This window comes from Rosa rugosa, chromosome 6 (assembly GCF_958449725.1).
Source record: "Rosa rugosa chromosome 6, drRosRugo1.1, whole genome shotgun sequence".
Classification (NCBI taxonomy): domain Eukaryota; kingdom Viridiplantae; phylum Streptophyta; class Magnoliopsida; order Rosales; family Rosaceae; genus Rosa; species Rosa rugosa.
Genome location: NC_084825.1, coordinates 42,745,613 through 42,767,794, shown reverse-complemented (window position 1 = coordinate 42,767,794; position 22,182 = coordinate 42,745,613). Strand labels below are relative to the sequence as shown.

Here is a 22,182-nt window from a genome sequence, read left to right as displayed (position 1 = left end):
AAAAGCTTACAGTCTTAGTTTAGTTCTACTTGTGCTTGTGGGCTTCTGTTCATGTGAAGACCATCAATTTTAAAAGAAATATACCTCGGCTTCTCGGTGTCTTCTTCTAATACTTTTCATTATCAGGGTGAGTATTTACTTTCCTAAACCAAGATCTGGTCTAGATCTTCAATTGAGAGTCGATTTCATCGGATCATAAAGATGTAGTCGAGATATTCCAGATCTAGGTGAGAAATTTCTTTCTTCTTCTTGATTTTTGTGTCATCTAGCCATTTTATTATCAAAATAGGGAAGCCTAAGATCTATTAGCGATGTCGGTCTGGTGGGTTGTTTCGACAAAAAGCCATCAAATCATACTATTGTCGGCCCTAATTTCCACCATAATGGCCGATTTTTTTAATTTTAATTTTTTTGCTAAGCACTAAAATACCATACACACATGATTTGAGAGTTTGTTGGCGAAACACGCATGACACATTGATAAATTGTTATAATTCATTTTCTAGAATAACCTAGCCTATATCATGTTTTACATCATTTGCTCAAACAATTCTTTCAAGATGGAGAAGCTTATCTGGATTGATCTTGAAGATCAAGTCTAGATTTTGAAGGTTTAGTTGAGACCTTAATTTCTTTTCTTTTCGCTAATTTGGTGTCTTCTTCACTGTTTAAGTCATTTTGCTCTCAGTATTAGAAAGTCCCGAGACGTATCGAACATGTCGGTTTGTTGAGTAGTTTTGAGTTTCTGACCAAAAACCCACTAGATAAGAATGTTGCGGACCCTATTTATCTCCACCACAATTGCCATTTATTTGTTTGTTTGTTTTTTTTTTTTTTGGGCAATGCTGATGTTCATCCCCTTTGTTTGCAAATCGTGGCACACACAAAAAAAAAAAAACAAAAAAAAAAAAGTAGAAAACTTAAAATTATTTAGAGTGTGTTTGGATGAGGGAAAAAATGATGGAATTTAATTGAAAGTGAGGATTTCATAATTCCTACAAGCTAATTCTCTCGTTTGGCATTATCATATTGGAAATTTTAAATTTCTCTGTGGAAAAAAACGAAGGAATTCATTGTTTAAATTCCCCACTTCAATTTCCACCAAAATAGGTGTCATTTACGAATTCCTTTGCAATATTCAATTTTCATTTCCAAAACAAGGTTTTTTTCTATTTTATTTATTTATTTATTTTAAACTTTCTTAATTTATTACACATTTCAAATCCTAAATAGATACAACCAAACAATAGAAATTGCAATTAATGGAATTTTAGATTGATGGAGTTAAAGATTCCATTATTTATAAATTCCTACGGATTTCATAATTTTCTCATCCAAACGCACCATTTAAAGTATGTAGTTTTATTAATTGGTTATTGGCACTTGGCAGGAACCTTTGGTGTAGTGGGTTTAATGGCCATCCACTTTGTATTGCTGATAATAGCCATGACCTCCAGGAACAATCTGAACTTCCAAACCTTTTGGTTCCTTAAGGTATGTGAGTTCTGTTTATCATTGGTTCATATGTTTTACATTCCACAGTTTATGTTTTTGGCAACTATATATATGCTAGATTGAGTTCGATCGAGATTACTGGAAATATGACTAGCTCCTTCTAAGTTTGAAGGAGGATTTGTAAATTTCTGTTGTGTTTTGCTATGTGCACTCACATGGAGCTAGCTCACTACTACCACAATTAATTTAATTGCATATTCCCCTTAATATAATCTTACAAACACCAAAACAGTAAAATGATAAGTTCATACTATAGGTAATAGGTTTTTGAGTCTTCTTCACTATCTCTAGCATTCCTAATCACCATGTAACAACTTATTGTCATACTTTAAACCCTAAAAAACCTATATTATGTTGATAAAATTTTGACTGGTGTTTATATTTTGAGGTAATTTAGCATTATTGATTGGTTTATAGTTTGAAAAACATAACAGATCGATTTACTTTTGAGTGGAGAATCACAAAATTAATCAATGAATGATTGATGGGAGAAGTTGTTCCCTTGGTAGCGTAGAAACAGAAAATTTGATCGAGACCCACGTTATATTGATCCTTCATTTTCGATCATTACGACTTCTGGGAGTTCTTCAGGTCATTCGCCTCCTTTGTGCTTGCACTAGAGAGAGCATACTCTAGTTACATTTGAGGCTATAGATTTGCTGGCGGTTGAAGTGGCAGGTTTCATCCATCTGTCTCTCATTATGTAAAGAGTGAGACTCTGAGAATTTTGAAGATAGTCGAGGGGTTTAATTAGGTCTTCATTTTGCACCCTCAATGATTGAGGATATTTTGGTCAAAATAAGTGTACTTTTCTTATGTCTTCTTTTAAATCTAGCTAGGATGTAAAAATTTCTTTGAGTTTACAGAAATAAAAAATAAAAACAGTATCTAATAGAGAGAAAAGTAGAATTACGTTCTAAAATATCTGGCAAATATGAAGCTTTAGAAAATAATTGAATTGTTGAGTATAGTAGCATAGGGAGGAGTGATTAACCGTTCATGGTTTTAGGGAAAATTTTTCAAAAACCAGTTCACACAGATTCTTTTCAAAGATAAGAACGATTTAAATGGGGTGAGGAAGTAAATGGAAATTACAGAAAGCATGGCTTACACTTGTTCTCACGGCAGTCTGCCATCCCAGCATAGACTTGTCCGTTTTCAGATACCTTGCACTCTAGAGAGTATATAGAGTGGAAGAGAGTGAGAGAGCCAGTACAGAAAAAACCCTATGTCTTCCTCTGGAAACCCTCCGCAGCAGCTCTCTAGGTCTAGAATCATGTTCATCGACCACTTCGCCCCACGGCCAAATCCAACCTTGGAGTACTGGCATCTGAATCCCACCCCCAGAAGTCGTCATGATCGGAAGTGGGAGGATCTAGAATCCGACTGCCTTGTCAATATCTTTCAAAGAGTTGGTATGGAGTCAATGCTGATGTTCATCCCCTTTGTGTGCAAATCGTGGCACAAAGCTAGCCGCACTCCGGCTGTCTGGAAGAGCCTTATCTTTCCTGAAGGTATTTTTGATCCGATGAATTTTGATACTGATACTGGTAAAAATGAAGGTTATTGGTTTGATTTGTTTCTGAGGAAATTTGCTCGGGAATTTGACATTCCATGGAGTAAGTTCACTGTTCCCAAATTTGTCAACTTGGTGATCAACCGCAGCGAAGGAGGTGCTGAATTTCTCAAGCTACCTGGACTGATTTGCAGCGTATATATGTACGCCATGAAACAAATTCTGAACCACATCAAAGACAACAACTGCAGCAACTTCAAAGGGTTGCATATGGCTGATGCCTATATTACTTGCAAGGATGCGTCGGCGATGGTGAGATGTGTGCCTGAACTCAAGTACTTGTGCTTCAGGAGGGCAACACTGAGTAAGAAGAGTCTTCTCAAAATACTGCGAGGCTGCAGAGATCTTGAGGTTTTGGATGTGAGGGGTTGTACTGGTTTCAACGAGGATGACGAAGAAATATTGGAGCTTGCTTCTCATATTTCCAAGTTTATGTGTGCTGGTTCTCATCTCCAGCCTGATTTTGTTTCTGGTCGAATTATTCTGCCTTATGATGACGAAGATGATGAAGAAGAGCACAAAGAAGAGGGTCAACAAGAGAACCGAGGACAGGGCCAGTAAGAGTCAGGAAGAGGAATAGTGATTTAATTGGGGATTAATTATTGATGTATTTCTGCATTTAATTTCCTTTTGGTCATGATCGAACTTGGTTATTACTTCTGTATTTCAATTTGCTGTAGGTTAATTTTGAGTCTGCTTGTTTTAATTTGCTGGTTTCTGTCTGTTAGTTTGTCTCCCCATTCCAGTGGTTTGTAGCCGATCTATTCATAATAAATCTCTCCAGAGTGTTTTATTTTTGAAGGCTTCCAATAACTTGCAAACTACACAGAGTTAGTTGACTGGCAGATTTTTTATAACATTTTAATGAAATCATATAGAGCATGAGAGACTTTCACCATAGAGGCATTCTGGAGACATTTTAGTTCGAAGATTTGGGGCAACAAAAATATATATATAATAAAAGCTAAGGAATCCGAGCAAATTAAGTCCTCGAAAACAAGTTCAACCACCTACATTTTGTATATATAGATCCTTTACATATCTTGATCTATTATCACAAAATTCGTTGGATTTTTTTGTTTTTTCAAAGTGGGGAACTTCTCGAAATAGATATATAGATCCTTTACATATCTTGATCTATTATCACAAAATTCGTTGGATTTTTTTGTTTTTTCAAAGTGGGGAACTTCTCGAAATAGATATATAGATCCTTTACATATCTTGATCTATTATCACAAAATTCGTTGGATTTTTTTGTTTTTTCAAAGTGGGGGACTTCTCGATCTATATATTTCGACATTGATCATCTAAGCATGGCACAAGATGATTTTATAAGGAACTTTGATATATTCGATGCGCATATATATATTCAAGGTTCGTTTTTGAAGTATGGGTACCAAAGTGTTCAGTTTCTTGTAAACATTAGTTGTCTATGAAACTTATTTGGTAGCTTGTAACTCTGTGGTTAAGTGCATATACTCATATTGCCTAATTTTAGAGTGACTAGACACTCCTATCTTGGCTTTTTGGGTGGAGTTACAACCACTCTAAACTTGGCTCATCTCCCAGGCTATACTACCAGTGTAAGTTTTATTAATTGTTGTTTGCTATGGTGATGTTGCCACTACTATGGTGCAAACGCTGCTGGTATGGTCATCATGGTGCTTTTCCCATGGGTTGGTGTATCGTTTTGTTGTCTCCAATGGAGGAAGCTTGTTCAAAGTTCAAACTGGTTGCATTGTTCAAAGATTTTAGTGTGTTTGAGTTTGCTAGTTGCATCAGTTGATTTGGAGGAGCATTGCTGGTTTGGTAATTGTTCTACTGGAGTTGGAGACTGCGGACACCCTTCCTTCTATTCATAGCACCAAGGGACAAGGGTTGGCAAGATTATGGCTGGTTCCAATGGTTCTGCTGCTGTGCAAACAAAAGGCAGAAATCCAGCGAAGATTTATACTGGCAAATTTTATCTGTCAAGTACAAAAAATTAAAGCTGTATGTTCAATTTTTTGCAGATAATTGAAAGCCGAATTTATAACACTAGTGAGTAGTGACAAATGCAATTAATACATTCATGGAATTAGTCCTATGTCATTTCAAATTCAAATTAAACAAATTAATTGAAGGACAGCTTAGTATTTCATAGAGTTTTTCTATTGGAACCTCCAAATTTACTCACTTGACCTCCTTGCTTTTTACACCTCCTATCAAATTTTCAAATACTAAATTTACTCACTAAACCTCACTCAAGTTCCTGAAATAATCTCACTCATATAATTTGCAAACAAACTATTAATTACATATTCATTCCTTAACCAAATTACATAAATCTCTTATCTAATAAAAAAGAAACTCAAACACAAGGTATTGGGCTTTAAAACTTAATTTCTAATAAAAAAGAATTGTTTTTTTTTTTTTTACATTTTTTTTCTCTTGTAGATGTGCAAAAAAAAATTGAAGAGTAATTTTTCTTAATGTTTAATTATTTTCTCTATTTTCTGAACCTCATGATTAATTATTTAATAGTTTTTTAGATTTTTTTTTACTGCTAGCTTTTTTTTTTTTTTTTGTAAATATAATGAATAGACTGGGATTTAGGTCATAAAATGATTTCTTTTGTTATCCCTCACCATTATGCGTTCAACATATATGATGATAGGAATTTTTATGTCACATGATCTTGATTATAGTTTTAATTCTTATTAAATATATATAAATGCTTTAATGAGTATGTAGTGAAATTGGAAAATGAAAATAGATAAGGAAAATAGTAAAGAATGCAATATAATATTATTGAATTGGAAAGTCTAGAGAAATTAAATATAATATTTTTTTGGTATAATTATTGTCCTTAATAGTCATTTTATAAGAGGTTATATATGTCATTTAATATTTCATAATAGAGTGAGGTCAACTGAGCAGATTTGGAGGTTCTAATAGAAACACTCTATTTCATACACTGGATTTAAGCTTGCCTGGAATGTCTATCGGAGAGTCATAGCATGTGTGGCAAAATTAATGTGTCATATATATTGTGTGTATACACACACATATATATGGCTCTTCTAGTAAGGGATTTTTTTTTTTGGTCATTTTAAGGGATCACTTATTAAACCAACTTTTCGATCACATATCAACACCTCGACCGTTCAATTTTTAAGTCTATGAAAGCATATCACTTATGCAAATTTGGAGCCAAATTGATAATCGTTAAGACATTCATAACTCTGATTTACAATTAAAAGCATGAAAGGTTCAGGTTCGTCCATTGATTTCCAATAACTCCCTTTTTTTGGGGAAGGTAGTGGGTTTCGACCCAATTTAGGCTTGCTAGATTTAGTGAGCGTAAGTCTGCACAGCTATAGTTTATTTTTACACCAAGTTATTGAATCTTCTGGAGTACCACAATTGAGTGCATTGACGAAAGGAGATTCAAGGTAGTTTTCCTAGTATAAGCTGAGATTTGTAATTGTGTAGGCTCTGGAATATTTGAGAGACAGTGTCCTAGTGGATGGTACTCGTATTCCCTTACATGCCTGACCACTGAGTTAGGGTACAAGCATATAGGGTTTATTTGTATGTGCCGTTCTGACTTTTGAGATTAAATGAAATCTCTATTACTCACTAAGTGAACATTAACATGTAGAGGGGCAAACACCTCTTTCCGAATTTGTAAAAGAAAAAAAGAAAAAAGAAAAAGAAACCGAAAGAAAGAAAAAGAAATGAAAAGTAATATTAACCCCAATTAATCCTCTAACAGAAAACATTTATTATCCCAGTGTTGAAAAACCCACAGATACAGACAGAGAAAAAAGGAAACGCCCTCTCCTTTCTTTGAAGAAAATCTCTCCCATCAAGAAAACAACACCCACCCACCCACCATGGACCACCACCTTGTCAACCTCTCCGGCGCCGACCGCCGGACCTCTGATCGGACATGGGAAGATATACCCAAAGACTGTTTGCTCAATATCTTGGAGAGAGTCGGAACAGAGTCTTTACTAATGTTCGTCCCTTTGGTCTGCAAATCTTGGTACAGAGCAAGCCTCAGTTCTTCTTGCTGGAAACGCCTCTTTTTCCCGGCGGAGATTGAAAAAGGTACTGTCATTTATCCTTGGAGCTTTCCCGTTTCTACTTCCGACGACGATGATCAGAGCACTAGTTTCGATTACGTTATCAGAAGATATGCAAAGGAGTTTGGGATTGAATGGAGTCGTTTCTATGTTTCTAAGTTCATCAAGTTTGCGGTTAATCGTAGCCAAGGGGAGACCCAGTTTCTCAAGGTACCCGGAATTTGCAGCCACTATATGAATGCAATGAGAGAGATACTAGAACACATTGGGAGGAATTGTAGAGGTTTTGAGGGTTTGCATATGTCTCATGCATTGGTTGATGTGGATTTGGCTAAGGACATTGTGAAATATGTGCCGCAGATTAAGTACTTGTGCTTGAAGAAGGCCAAGATTGACCGGATTGAGCTTATTGTGTTGATCAAGGGGTGCAGGGAGCTTAAGGTTTTGGATGTTAGGGACTGTCTGGGTTTTACTGAGGGTGATAGGGTAATAGCAGAGCTTGGTTCTCACATTGGAGAGTTTATGATGGAGGGTTCGAGACAATTCAGGAGACGAGATTGGGTTGAGGTTGCTGGGGTTGTTCAGGTTGATGAGGACTAATTGGGTTAGAGTAGAGCGTATAGTAGTAGTTTTTAGACTTGAGCCAATATGACATTGTTGGGGTTCTTGAGGTTGATGAGGACGTACTAATGGAGTTGGGTTATCACTTAATTAGTAATTGGTTCATTACTTCATTTTGTTCATGAATTTGACTATTATGAATGTATTTCTGCATAGAGTTGAGGCTAACTTGAGTGTACTGGAAATGATGTATTTTGACACCTAGAAATGAACTTTTGTTTTGAAACTTTGCAAGTCTTTTTGGTTTCCCAAAGTTTATAGTTGATTCGTAGTTTGCTAGCACTTATCATTGCTTGAATGGTTCAATTTGGGAGGAGCTTATCGAAACAGATATGAATCGTATATATAATAACAAAGCAGAATACAACAGAATAACAATAGTATTACACAAGCGAAACTGATCCGAAGACTAAAACATACTGCATCAGGATGGATGCAAGAAAAGAAAGAATTCCACAAGATAAACAAACGTGTATAAAGTATAGAATCGATCAATATATCCTGTATCAGTGTCGACTCACATGCAGAACCACTGCAGGTTCCGTGATTTCCAAGGATGAGAGTTTAGTTTGATGGAGGAGGTGAGAGAAAAGGAATTGATGGAATTGTGGTCGGAATGTTGGGAAGTGAAGGGATTGTAGTGGGGAAGTTGGGGAATGTAGTGGCAGGAAGTGGAGGTAGAGTGAACTTGGGAGCAGTGGGAAGGTTTGGCAATGTTGGATTTGGTAGAGATGGCATTTGGGTGCTTGGCAGAGGTGGGATTTGTGTTGTGGGTTTTGGCAGTGGTGGCAATGGTGGCAGAGGAGTTGGCATAGGCAGTGGAGGCACTGCACCCTTGGGAACTGGAATCAATGGAATTGATGTCTGCAACAGGTGCCTGGCGCCAAAGCTGATGTCAATGCTCGACAAACACAATGCTGCTACCATGATAGATAATAGGGAACAATGCTTGAGGCCTGCCATTTTAGTTGAATAATTAGGAACTTGATCGATCTTCGTTTCTTGTTTGAGTTGAAGGAACAGTTAAGGGTATTTATAGAGAGTAATGCACCAAAGTTCTCAATGTTTGTTGAAATCTAGCTGGGGTAGTGTAGAATAGTGGTAATGGGTGGCTTACCTTCTCATATAGTTTGGAAGCCTACTCAAGTTTAAAAGTTAAAACTACCTTACCTACCTACCCTCATTAGGAGATTTCTTGATTATGGTAAGCTGTCTACGATTTGTGCTAAACAGAGATTTATCTAGTAACCTTTGTTTACTTGAAAACAGTTTATATTATCCGGCAGATTTATGAGGTATTGAGGTTTAAAGGTATGTATGCCAAGCACTTCATCGAACATGTCATGTGCACCGAGTCATTATGAGATTATAGTGAACCACGTATAATTACAAGATTACACGAAATCATCAGCTATTCTAAATATTCTACTCATCATTGCAATCCATGATCACTACGAAAACTGAAGAACCGTGTCCTTAAAACGTGTTCAAACTTTATATTTCTAAAGGATTCATTTATTTTTAGTTAGCTAGTCGTGTAGTACTGGTTCTCAAGTTTTTACAAGTAATTGTTCATCTGTAATAAGCTACCGCGTATGCTTCACTAATTAATTGGCATCTTCGGTGAATGTGACCTGTTCAAAACAAACGTAATTGGCATCTTCGAAGTCCACAAAGAGAGGAGTAGCTCGAAGTCCACCAAGAGAAGAGTAGTGTTTGGAACTAGTAATTGTTTTGAGGGTGCACGTTGCACTACTTTCTTTCTTTTTATTTAATACCCCAAATTTCCAAAGGATGGTTCTACTAGACTTTCCATATTGGGTGTATTTGGACTCTATCCTCTTGCTAGTTCTGCTTCCGCACTTGTCAGCCTTTTGATCGTTTTTTGTGAAACTTCTTCGGGGTTTTTTTTTCCCTTTATCACTTCTGTGGCAGAAGGCGTTTGATCACGGTGGTGGGTTGTGGTCTATTAGACTATTATTAAGGAAGGCGTCTCGGTTTTGAGGGCGGGCGCTTAGTCGGTTGCAGTTAGGATTTGGTGGTGGCGGCTTCTAGCTAGGGGAGTGGGATCTAATGGCGGTAATTAGATTTGGACTGAATAATGGAATTCAGGTCTTGGCTTGCAATAGTGTGGAATGGTTATTAGAGTTGGCCCGGTTTAGGCATGTGTACCAAGTTAAGTAATTACTTACTCAATTGTGCTCATAAGTCATTAGATCTAAAATTCTAAATTCAAGGGTGAGAATAATGAGGCAAATTAATAGACGCACTCATAATATCATTATTTGTCACCATTGGGTTTAGATCTAGCTGAATATTGAGTGAATGAACATGATTGTTCTTTGGATCACTTGTTAGAGTTGTATCACTACACGTTTAGTACGTAAAAAAGCCATGTTGCAATGCCTTTCCTTTGAAGTGCAATTTGAATAAATGATGAAGTTATTCCATCCTAATCCATTTTTTTGGATACTATCTCTTTAGAGGCTTCACGATAAGCCTAATCCATATTTTTGGATACTATCTCTTTAGAGGCTTTTGGATACTCTCTTTAGAGGCTTCACGATAAGCCATAAGTTTTGAGTTCACTTTATGATTAGCTAGTTTAAGAATCTGTACCTTTTGTTCTCTAATTTATGTCATTGCTTATAAAAATTAAAAATAAATTAAGATTTTAGTGTATATTTTCCCAAGCAATGCGGCATTTTCCGTCAGTTTAGTGTTAAATTATGAGCGAAAAACCATGCAAGGATGGACAAGTGAATATAGCTAGATAGCAATGACCTCATTGTGTTGCTCAAGTGGTGCAGCGATTTTGGTGTATTGGATGTTAGGGAGTGTAGTAATTTATTGAGCGTTATAGGGAAATATCACAGATTGCTTCTCATGCTGGTAATTTTACCATACAGATAACGATGATTAATTAGCTTGAGACAGTTGGGATTCTTGAGGGTGATAACAACTAATTGGGTCATAGCATAGAAGTTCAGAGTAACAGAATGATATGTTTTGACACCTAGAATCTAGAAATGAACTCTTGGTTTTGAATCTGTGCAACTTCGATCTTTCGTTTTGCCAAACAGATCTATACAAGTAATCATTGCTTGAAATGAATGGTTGGGAATTTGGGATTAATATATAAGTCCTTGAGATGCTCGGTCTTCATGGATGATATGATAACCACTAACTAGGAATGAAATTTCAGAGGAGCTCAGTAAAAAGTATATCTGTATATAACAACAGAGGACAAGGCAACAAAAATAACAACAATATTACAAGTGAAAATGATCAAAAGACTACAACAGGATGCATCTAGAATCGATGCTTAAAAATAAAGAAATCCACAAGACAACGTATAAGTGTATGGACTAGCTCAATCCTGTAACAGTAGACACTGAAATACAGAACCGCTGCAGGTTCCATGATTTCCAAGTAGGACTAGGAAGCTGTTTAATTCGATGGAGGTGAGAGGGATGGAACTGTTGGAATTGTGGTTGGAAAGGTGGGAAGTGGAGGGATCGTAGTGGGGATGGTGGGGAATGTAGTTGGAAGTGGAGGTAGAGTGAACTTAGGAGCTGTGGGAAGGTTTGGCATTGTTGGATTTGGTAGAGATGGGATTTGGGTGCTTGGCAGAGATGGGATTTGTGTTGTGGGTTTTGGCAATGTTGGCAATTGTGGCAGTGAAGTTGGCATAGGCAGTGTGGAAGGCAGTGGAGGCAATGCACCCTTGGGAATCGGAATCGATGGAATTGATGTCTGCAACAGGTGCCTGGCGCCAAAGCTCATGTCAATGCTTGACAAACACAATGCTGCTACCATGATAGATAATAGGGAACAATGCATGAGGCCTGCCATTTTAGTTGAATAATAAGGAACTTGATCTTCGTTTCTTGTTTGAGTTGAAGGAAGAGAGTGAAGGGTATTTATAGAGAGTATGGCTCCAAAGTTCTCAATGTTTGATGAAATCTAGCTGGGGTAGTGTAGAATAGTGGTACTGGGTGGCTTACCTTCTCATATAGTTTGGAAGTCTACTCAAGTTTAAAACTACCTTACCGACCTACCCTTTTAAGGCATTGCTTATTGCAAAAGGTAATCAATCTATCACCTAATCTAAAGAGAGTTTTATCAAACAACCATTGTTTACTTCACAACAGTTGATATTTTCAAACAGAGTGATGTCAAATTGTATTGTATACAACGCATTTCATTGAACATTTCAAGTGCATTAAGTCCCAATGATATTATAGTAAATCTAAGCCTAGAACTTGTAACAAAACTTGGTTTAAACCAAGTACTGTTACAAGTTCTAGGCTTAGATTTGGTTAGCAGGGAGGTGACGAAATTTGTCTCAAAAAGCAGTACAACTCAAGTTGAAAAAACGCCACAGGTTCTCTACAGTACAAGACCTGGTGGCTCAAATTGGAACTATATATGGTGATCGATCTGCTCTGGTCAAGTGAAGAGGGTGCAATCAAAAGGCAGAAATCCAGCAAAGAACTAATAGTGGCAAAGTTAAAAGTTTCAGTATACAAAATGAAAGTTGAATGTATTCAATATTAATTATATGCACAGAAATGATGGCCAAATTTATGAAACTAGTGACACTAGATGGAATACATTCATGCAATATGTATTAAAAATCGCCTTCTCATTAAGGAAAAATGAAATTCCATGTCTTAACAGAATCTCTCAGCTTAGTTACATACATAAAACTTGCTCACCTTTTTCATTTCAAATACAAATTAAAGAACTACTTAGTAACTTATGCACTGCATTTAAGCTTGGCTGCGATGTCAGGAATTATCAAATCTGCTATTAACTTGTATGCATGTTGCGTCATATGACTACCATCCCAGTTGATTCGTTTCGCAGGGGTAGCACAAGCTTGTACTCCAGGCTTTCCACACATGTTATCCGGGTTAAAACCATGTCCTGGACCATTTTTGTGTGTACCGAAACAGCATGGCTTGTTCGCAGGTTCAAACCCTAGACTAAGTGCCTTGGGGAAGAAGGACATGAATGCACTGTAATAATCTGCATATACAATAGTCACATTAGGGTGTTGTTTCTTTAACTCCTCAATTGCTCTCCGAAGCAGATCGTTGTGAGTGGTTGCAACACTATTTTTGCCCTGGTCGCATAGCGATACATTATAACCTGGAGCTTTAAAACAACCAAATGCGTATATTCCTGGGATGACCACTTTCACAGCACCAAAAGCAATGACCCTCTAAAAATTAAAAAGCAGTTCAAAAGAGCATTGTCATTTAACTTGCTCTAAATAGAAAGTAAGTGGTAATAGAAGTTTAATTAAGGAAACTAATTAACATACTGTGGCAGCTTCCTTGATGGTTTGGACGATATCTGGAACCAAATTGCTCTTTACCCATTCTGAAGATTTACGACTCAAGTCCATTGAATACATATAATCACCATGTGCCATTGGTCCGATGAAAAAGAGTGACCTCTTAAGCTTCTCTGCGCGGTCTGTTCATCATACATAAACCAAAAATAAATATCAAGGTATCTACGGTACATATATGTAGATCATACATATATACAATAGATATACAATCACGCATGGATCGATCAAAAATGGAAGGGAGTCTAACCTTTACTAAAATAGGGGGTTTCATTGAAGTAAGTGGCCATCCAATCCACTTGCTTATGTAGCGTAATGTTTGTCATTGTTTCTGGGAAGAATATTGATTTCTCTTTAAGAACACCTTTTGGCAAAACGCTAGCAGAACTAACAGCAAAGTTCTTTCCGTTGTGGTAATCTTTCGCTTCCCGATCCAAATATGGCTTAAGAAATGGAAGCCCAGCTGCTTGTGCTGCAAATGTAAATGGGGATTGTTCATGTGGAGATCGATAACAAAGATTGACCTCCATGCACATATATTTGATACACAAGACATATCTTCGAAAATATATATATATATATATATATATATATATATATATATATAACTAATTAATTAGCAAGTTAGATAACCTTACCTTCAAAATCTATAACCAACATCCCGTCGGAAAATCGACCGTTTGGTTCCCTGGGAAGATTTAAGCCATAAGGGAGCTTAGTAGCCTCTAGAGCTTTGTTTTCACGTATCGCATTTCCGGTGTCGGAGAAAGAATCCCCAAATTGATATATGGCTTCCAAGTTACAAACTTTCAATGATGCTGCATTGCTTAAATTCCGAAGAAGAAACGAGGAGCTAACTTTTAACTTCCAAAGAAGAAACAAGGAGCTAAGCATGAAAAATAGGCATGCTTTGGTTGCCATCGAGGAGAGGAGAAACAATGCTTTGTTTTGAGTTATGCCACAAATCATAACTTCGGGACCAACTAGAACTCGGTAATTATTACAGCTTTAAAATAATAGTAACGCGTAAAATTGAAGTAAGCATTAAGATAAAATGAAACCGCTCGACTCAAAAACATGAAAAAGTATCATATAAGTAAAAGAACCATGCATGTGGCTTAATTTATAAGTGGTAAATATCGAAATTGTCAATGAAAAATAGGCATGCGCATTGAACATGTCAGTTTTTTATGGCAGATAAACGTAAGTTTGACGTTGAGTAACATTTGAGATGAATGAAACACTTTGGATCCCGGTTGTGATAAAAATATATAGAGTTCAGGACTTCAGGTATCATGCATTCATATAATCAAAGTAGAGATAAATCCCAAATTTCATATATAATAACCCTAAAATCAATCAAAGTATTTAGAGGATGAAAACAAATTCAATCTTGGATGTGCAGCTAGTTGCCTCCTTCAGCAGCTCTAGTTAATAGTTTTGATTTACTTAACTTTGGTTGCCTTCAGGACTTTTCTTTTGGTTTTGTGATGTAACTTTTTTTGGTATAAAAAAAAAAAGAGAAAAAAAAAATAGAGACTGAAAACAAATTCGACTGAAAACCAGGACTAAAGCACAAATAAGCAAAGCTTTGCATATTCCTAATTCCTAATTCCTTCTCTTTATCTTTTAGCTCTCTGTTCTACCAAAGAACATAGCTTTCATGGTCACTGTAAGTACTCTATTCTCCCCGTCTTTTCTTACGTATTTCCCTGTTCGCCTTCTTCACGCATTTGGGTTCACATTTCAGTAATTTAATTTCTCTTTCTACCCACATATGCTTATGTAGATTTTCCATCTTCTTAGTTCATTTTAGTTTCTGGGTTTGTTGTGCTTGGAGTTATTTAACTACTTGAAAGATTACTACTTTTCTGGGTGTTAAGCAATCTCAAATTGTTAGAAAGTAGAAGACTTGGGTTTCTTGTGCCTAAGGTGTTTGTTGAAATGCCTAGCTGGAATTTCCTTTCAGACTTCTCTTAACAGCTTACCCCATTTTGATTACTGAAAAGAATCTTTAGGGCAAGTTGTTCATGTTTTGTCTCTTGGGTCTTCTTCAAACTGCACCCTGCAGTTTACTTTGCCCAGTGAAAATTTCATTATCTGGTGTTTCAATATGGGCCAAGTTTATTTAATGTGTAATTGGCTCTACTGGGATTATTATTATCTGGGTTTTCGTTTTGGTCTGAACTAGTTCTTACTCTCTTGCAGATATGATTGTGCCAATTCACTTCCAGAGTTTCGTACTTGACTAATCCTATTAGGGCCATATTGTTACAGGCTACAAATAGTTGTTAATATCCACCATTTCACAGTATGCGTCATTCCCTGTCGTAGTTATTATAGGCCTTGACAGAGTTTGAATACTAAAATGTCATTCGTAGTAACCTCATCCTCCATACTCACCTCTTCTTATTTTAACAAACACAGCGTTTCTAAGTTAAGATCTTCTTGTGAGAATGCTTCTAAAGTTTCATACTTTCCCTTTATTCAATGTAAGTATCCATCTGGCATTACTGAGAATATCCATACAGGGTTGAGAAGGAAACCAAATGGTATTTCAATGTCCACTGTGATCAATTGCACAAAACCCAATTTTCAATCCTTCACTGATGAGGACACAGTTTTTCTTGATTTGGGTGATCAAGGAAATGAAGATGGTGAAGATATAGATTCACCCTGGGAAGGGGCTGTTATTTACAAGAGAAACGCTTCGATAACACATGTTGAGTACTGTACAACATTGGAGAGGCTTGGCTTGGGAAACCTTTCTACAGAGGTCTCCAAATCTAGGGCTTCGGTGATGGGGTTACGGGTCACTAAAGCTGTGAAAGATTATCCAAATGGCACACCAGTTCAGATCTCCATTGACATCACAAGGAGGAAGCAGAAGTTGAGGCTTGATGGGATCATCAAAACTGTTATCACATTGACTTGCAACAGGTACGCACTAATTGCTTATTTCCCTGTTAAGCACTGTATTGTGTTCACTTTTTGATATGCCCGTGTCTTTGCACTTGAAAATTTTTAAGCTGATTTTTCATTACCTGTCAAATTCGCTTTTGCTAGTGCTGTTTTGATCCCCATGTTGGTTAGATCTGCATGACTATATCTGGAAAAGAAAATATGTCTTCATCTAAATGCTCTATGGATGAGATTGGAGGTTGTAGTCAAATCCCTGTCTGTGAAATAATCAGTTTAGTTGTCCTTGGTTTGACTAGTAGTCCTGTAATTAGCTAATAACAAGACACTTTTGGTTTAGAGACTAGGATGTGTGCCCCATGTCTTTGCACTTGCAATTTTTTAAGCTAATTTTTCATTACCTGTCAAATTCGCTTTTGCTAGTGCTGTTTTGATCCCCATGTTGGTTAGATCTGCGTGAATATATCTGGAAAAGAAAACTTCATCTAAACACTCTTATGTATGAGATAGGAGGTTGTAGTCAAATCCCTGTGTGTGGAATAATCAGTTTAGTTAGTTTAACTCGTAGTACTGTAATTAGCTAATAACAAGACACTTTTGGTTTAGAGACTAGGATGTGTGCCCATCTGACATTTATGTTTGATTTGATAACACCTCTATTAGGTCAGCTGTAGAAACACATTCAAGTAGGTAGCAGATGCTTCACTGGTGGAAATCAGCAGTTTACTTAAGGTGGAAAGCCAATGAGCTTTACATGTTAGATTGAAATTGGGGTAAAGGGAGTCAAATATAGATGTAATAAGAGGATATCTATTCACCTCTCCTGCCAAGGAATGTTGGTTCTATTTTGAAACAACTGTGTGCAGGTTGGTGCAAATAAGTTTGATATAGTAATGAAATCTGAGAATTAAAGGGTAAAAGATGAAAGAAAATGTAATTATTTCTTTCCCGCATTTCTGTTTATTAAAAAACCATGCTGATAAAACATTTCATGTTTGTGTGAAAGGTGTGGTGACCCAGCAGCTGAGTCCATCTTCTCCAACTTCTCGCTTCTCCTAACTGATGAACCTGTAGAAGAACCTGATATCATCAACATGGGAGTGATATATGGAGACAAGGTTAAAACTCATACTGGATTTGGTGACCAAGGGGAGGAAGATGATGACGACTCAATTGATTTTGAGGATCAGCTGTATTTCCGCCCTGAGGACAAACAAATAGACATTTCAAAGCACATAAGAGACTCGGTACATCTGGAGATTACTATCTCTGCAACATGTAATCCAAATTGCAAGGGTCTGTGTCTCAATTGTGGTAAAAATTTGAACACTAGCAATTGTATTTGTGGCAAAGAGGAGGTAAAGAAGACTACTTTTGGACCTCTTGGAAATTTAAAGAAGCAAATGCAGCGAAAATAACTTAAATTTCATGTATATTTTTCAGAAAACAACCGAGTACGTTTGTTCAAGCTCATGTCTTATAGAATTACCATTTCTCGATATATCCTTCTGTTTTTGGAGTTCTTTTTTCTTAGATCTTGCTAAATACATGAAACCAAAACTCATTTCTTTAAGATAACCAACTTGTGTGCGGCTCTTCTTTGGGTACAAATTTAGCATAGGACTAAGTTCTCTTTCATGGAGGATTTGGCAACTGCCAGCGTTTCATCTTTAAAACGAAACTCGAGGGTTTTCACCTTGGTCTGTTTCATTACAACTCTACGTGTGTAACAGTAATTTGTATAAACATATCTGGATGGACAACGTACATTGCAACTGCTCAAATCTATTTTATGAACATTTCATAAAGCGAATTCTACAAGTTAAATCCTCAATACCATTCGCACAATCCATATCCCATAAGAAGTGACCAGAAAATTGGTCACAAAAAACTCTTTAAGTATTCTAATATCGATCGATCCCACTAATTATTCCTCGCACAAAACTAGCCAGTCAACAATCAACATGATAAAATTAATTTTCAAAACTAACTAAGGTTCTAATTGTCTACTTTGCTGAGCCTTCTTTCTGTCATATTTTTTGCACCATATCGGATAACCATCTACCAGATACTTTTGCAAATCCTTGCCCTGAAGGACCAGCGCCGGCATGAGTACTGATCGGAACACAACCTCTCCGAACAGTGGTGGCTGCCCAACTGGCCGATGTACGTATACCCTCTCCACACAGTTAGGGCCAAATTTCCTGTCGAATATTAAACACAATTAGATCAAAAATATTGCTTCCTTGTAAAGATCGCATATAAAAAAAATGAAAGCTCAAATGTAAAGATGAATACCAGGGCCAGTTAGAGCACCACTCCACCGAGTAGCTTCTGCTCTCCAATTTTCCCATACCACCCGTTTCTATTCAGACAACTTAATTTTCCTTGAATAATGTTAACTTGTTAAGGATGCAACCCCCATGACCCCATATGTGTTCAATTAAGGATGTGTTCAAACTTCCTGAATGGAGTGTCGGAGTCTGATAAAAAGATCTGTTCTGGAGAATAACGACTTACAATCTCAAATTGTTTGGAAACCATGACTTAAGAGATATCTCTAAATAAGAGTTCATGTTTGTTGGAAGAAGTTTATGCCGTATTTATAATAGATTGGGCGACAAAATCAATACAGAGACTAAATTTTATTAAGTTACAGTCAACACTCCGACTAATTTCACGTGAAAATGTATGTGTCAGTTAAAAAATAGATTGAAAATCATGACTTAAGAGATATCTCTATGTAAGAGTTCATGTATCTTGGAAGAAGTTTAGCGGTATTTATAATAGATTGGGCGACAAAATCAATATAGGGACTAAACTTTATTAAGTTACAGTCAATGTTCTGACTAATTTCACGTGAAAATGTATGTGTCAGTTAAGAAATATTGACAGGTATGGACATTAAAGTAGCCTTTCACCAATTTCACGTGAGTGTCAAAATAAATGAATGTGTAGTTTTCACTAATTAGTGACTAGAGCAATATAATTTGTTTAACCAAAGATTTCACTTTTTTTTTTTTTTTTTTTTAAACCCCACCTCATTCCCACCCTTGATGGGGCTCGAACTCCTGACCTCTTATATATGAGACCAAAGCCTTACCACCCCACCAAACACACACACCCTACCAAAGATTTCACTTATTTAAACTAATAGTGCATTGTGCATATTATATATATGGCTAGAGATGTAGCTTTGGGATTGGTTCTGGCCTTCTGGGTCTCCATGCACCCCCTGATGCTTATAAGAAATTATGGGCAGCTAGCTATATGGAATGCTAAGGTCCGCATTGCATTGCATGTGTGGAGATCTTGTGTTAATATATGGTATATATTATTTTTGAAATTAAATAAAAGGAGAGAAGAAATTTTTTTATTTAAAAAAAAAAAAAAAACTTAGAAATGAAAAATATTAGAGGTAAATTTACCACAATACCTCATCTCATTTATCCCGGTCAATTTGGCGCCCGAAAAATAAAAGCGATCAATATGATGTTCTTAATAATTGTTTTAGACTTTCAGTGCTCATTTTTTTTGCTGAAATTTCAGGACTCGATCATTTTGGCATTAGCTTTTAGAACGATCAAAACACATCAAACATCACTTAGTCGAAACAAGAATAAGAAGGGTGTTTACATGAATTATGTACAATGCAAAATACTTTCTCATTATAGTCTTCACTACAATGTTGTACCAACCCATACATAAACACTAGACTACATTATTATCGTGTTATAAGTATAACCAATTCCGAAATTGCCCATCATTAACAACGTAAATTACAAAAAGCATGGGACAAAAAAAGGGAGGAGACACAGAGAAAACGAGAGACAGTGAGGTTTGCTTGATAGAAGCTGTGCTTCGTAGAAAGAGAGAGGAAGGGAGAAGATCATCAAGGCCAATAGAGGTATTGCTTCTTCTTGCACTGTGTCTTTTCTAATATGGGTATTGCTTGCTTTTCTGGGTTCATAGCTATTTCTGGTTGCATATGTCGATAAAGAAGTACAAACCCTGATCCATGAGGCTGAAAGAGGCAATGGGAAGTTGATTGTGTAGAATGGGGGATTTGGGATTTGGGAGTTGGCCTGAATGCTGATTCTGATGGAAATTTCAACTTCTGGTGAAATTAACTGGCAGTGGTAAGGGAAACTCAAGTGGGTTTTCTAATTTCTGGGATTTTTTTAGTGGGTAATTGAAGAGATTGAAAATTTAGGTTGAGATTGTGAATCACAGGATTGAGGGGGAGATATTAATTGGGTCAACCTCTTATGAAGTAATAAATCCTTTCATGTTAAGCAAAGGTATTTCTTTCACTTATATTCAGTATTCCCTTATAATTCGAAGAAGAAGAAAAATGTGTCGTGCCAAACAACATGCATGAATTATTGTCATATATATATGCTGAGTGGCTAGCTAGCTAGAGATCAGACTCACACTCTGTTTGAAGCGGGGGAGCAGATTGATGATGATTAGAGAAAGATAGGTAGAGAGACTGGAGAAAGAAGGATGCATTTATAATAATTTTGAGGAGTCTGGTATATGGATGAAAGGAAGGAAGTGATGGGCACACATTTGGTTGGGTTTTGGACTTCTGCTTGCATCAATCCCTCAAGTAAAATTAGAATTTGGATTCTAATATTTGTGATTTTTTTTTAATTTTCTTTATGTATATATATATATATATATACATATCTTATCCAGAGCGGAGCTCCGCTTTGAAAATTAACGTGTGAAGTTCGAGTTTTTTGTCACTTTTCGGTCGCATATCCACATCTCGACCGTTCAGTTTTTAGGTACTAGTGTATAGATCGTCTCTGCAAATTTTCAGCCAAAATGACAGATTCAGTCCGTCCATTGGTTTAAGCGAGTTAGATACCTTAACGATCATCAATTAGGCTGAAAATTTACAGAGATGATCTATACACTAGTACATAAAAACTGAACGGTCAAGATGTGGATATACGACCGAAAAGTGACCCAAAATTCGAACTTCACACGTTAATTTCAAAGCGGAGATCCGCTCTGGATAGGATCTATATATATATATATAAAGAAAAAACTATGTTGTGGGTCTGTTTGTTTCTCTACCGCGCTCATTTGCTGTCCTTCTCTCCAATCCTTAGTAACAGGGAAATCTCACTCATCAAACAAAACCCTAAATTCGATTGGATTGGGATGAGTGCAGCGATGACAAGCGTGGACAGAGCAAAAGTAGAGTCGGCGAAATCGTTCAAGAGATGGGGCAGGAGGCACCCGTTCATCCGGTACGGACTTCCGATGATCTCCCTCACCGTGTTCGGCGCCGTCGGCCTCGCCCATCTCATCCAAGGCAGCAAAGACATCGTCAAGTTCAAAGACGACCAGGAATGGGAGATCATCGAGACCCGCAAAGCCCTTTCCAGAACCGGACCACTAAACGCCTACAACCCCAAGAAAATTTCACTCGACCAAGAGCTCAAGGTAACAAGTGCTTTTTTCTGAATGGCCCCGATTGCGGGTTTGTAGCTTATGTGGTCTCATTTCGATGTAATGTGTTTTTTTTTTACAGGCTTTGCAGGAGAAGGTGGACATTAACAACTACGATTACAAGAGGATTCCGCGCCCAAATGAAGATAAGTCACACTAGTTTGTGTTAGTGTTGGGTTTTTTTTTGTAATAGTTGTGTTGGGTTTGTGTAACTGTAATGGCACTGATTTCAATGAATAACAGTTTTGACACCATGTTTGATGGTTGAGGAGCTTTATCTCTGCTTTGCTTGTTTTTTACCTTGTGCCGTGAATTATGTGAATGCTGCAAGTGAAATAATTGAAACAGAGGTCAGTACCAACTTGTTGATGGACCATAGTGTAGCAGAGAAAACAGAAGCTGTTGAATTGGACAAAGTCACAAAACAGGGGCAATGGGGAATGACAAGGACCAAAAATGTTGAAACAGTGGTCCAGCTGCTGCTGACAACATTGTTTGGGGCTCCAAATAGGAACTGAAGTTGGAGTAAATTAGTTACCAACCATGACCCCAATGTTTCAGTAGCATTCAATCAGTACTGGGTACTCTTTTAAGTTTTAAATTTCAAGCTGGTGTCTCTAGTTTAGATATAGTGTTGCCTGTTGTAGGTGTAA

General features: G+C 36.9%; 5 protein-coding genes across 9 annotated transcripts; 4 read left to right on the top strand and 1 right to left on the bottom strand.

Annotated features, from left to right (window-relative positions):
• LOC133717709 (F-box/LRR-repeat protein At3g48880-like) lies at positions 1 to 4,054 on the top strand. Of its 3 annotated transcripts, none has more exons than XM_062144423.1 (3): positions 7 to 227; positions 1,391 to 1,494; positions 1,950 to 4,054. In XM_062144423.1, the coding sequence occupies exon 3, from the start codon at positions 2,744 to 2,746 to the stop codon at positions 3,650 to 3,652; it is 909 nt and encodes a 302-aa protein (XP_062000407.1). In that variant the 5' UTR covers positions 7 to 227; positions 1,391 to 1,494; positions 1,950 to 2,743; the 3' UTR covers positions 3,653 to 4,054. The 3 variants fall into 3 exon arrangements, with proteins under 3 accessions (XP_062000405.1, XP_062000407.1, XP_062000406.1); XM_062144422.1 differs by having other exon boundaries at positions 1,933 to 4,054; XM_062144421.1 differs by having other exon boundaries at positions 1 to 127; positions 1,391 to 4,054.
• Positions 4,055 to 6,969: 2,915 nt separating this feature from the next.
• Positions 6,970 to 7,761, top strand: LOC133716813 (uncharacterized). Its single transcript, XM_062143469.1, has one exon. The coding sequence runs from the start codon at positions 6,970 to 6,972 to the stop codon at positions 7,759 to 7,761; it is 792 nt and encodes a 263-aa protein (XP_061999453.1).
• Positions 7,762 to 12,544: 4,783 nt separating this feature from the next.
• On the bottom strand, positions 12,545 to 14,065 carry LOC133716812 (acetylajmalan esterase-like). Its single transcript, XM_062143468.1, has 4 exons — positions 13,783 to 14,065; positions 13,395 to 13,616; positions 13,115 to 13,269; positions 12,545 to 13,012 (listed from the first exon to the last, which is right to left on the bottom strand). Exons 1-4 carry the CDS (start codon positions 14,063 to 14,065, stop codon positions 12,545 to 12,547), a joined length of 1,128 nt encoding a protein of 375 aa, XP_061999452.1.
• A 612-nt stretch (positions 14,066 to 14,677) lies between these two features.
• On the top strand, positions 14,678 to 17,564 carry LOC133715235 (large ribosomal RNA subunit accumulation protein YCED homolog 1, chloroplastic). Of its 2 annotated transcripts, none has more exons than XM_062141652.1 (3): positions 14,678 to 14,816; positions 15,353 to 16,084; positions 17,070 to 17,564. In XM_062141652.1, the coding sequence occupies exons 2-3, from the start codon at positions 15,513 to 15,515 to the stop codon at positions 17,479 to 17,481; spliced, it is 984 nt and encodes a 327-aa protein (XP_061997636.1). In that variant the 5' UTR covers positions 14,678 to 14,816; positions 15,353 to 15,512; the 3' UTR covers positions 17,482 to 17,564. The 2 variants fall into 2 exon arrangements, with proteins under 2 accessions (XP_061997636.1, XP_061997638.1); XM_062141654.1 differs by having other exon boundaries at positions 14,689 to 14,816; positions 15,676 to 16,084.
• Positions 17,565 to 19,823: 2,259 nt separating this feature from the next.
• LOC133713985 (uncharacterized) lies at positions 19,824 to 21,806 on the top strand. Of its 2 annotated transcripts, XM_062140005.1 has the most exons (3): positions 19,824 to 19,970; positions 21,187 to 21,523; positions 21,612 to 21,806. In XM_062140005.1, exons 2-3 carry the CDS (start codon positions 21,239 to 21,241, stop codon positions 21,687 to 21,689), a joined length of 363 nt encoding a protein of 120 aa, XP_061995989.1. In that variant the 5' UTR covers positions 19,824 to 19,970; positions 21,187 to 21,238; the 3' UTR covers positions 21,690 to 21,806. The 2 variants fall into 2 exon arrangements, with proteins under 2 accessions (XP_061995989.1, XP_061995988.1); XM_062140004.1 differs by lacking the exon at positions 19,824 to 19,970 and having other exon boundaries at positions 21,112 to 21,523.
• The last annotated feature ends 376 nt before the right edge of the window (positions 21,807 to 22,182 follow it).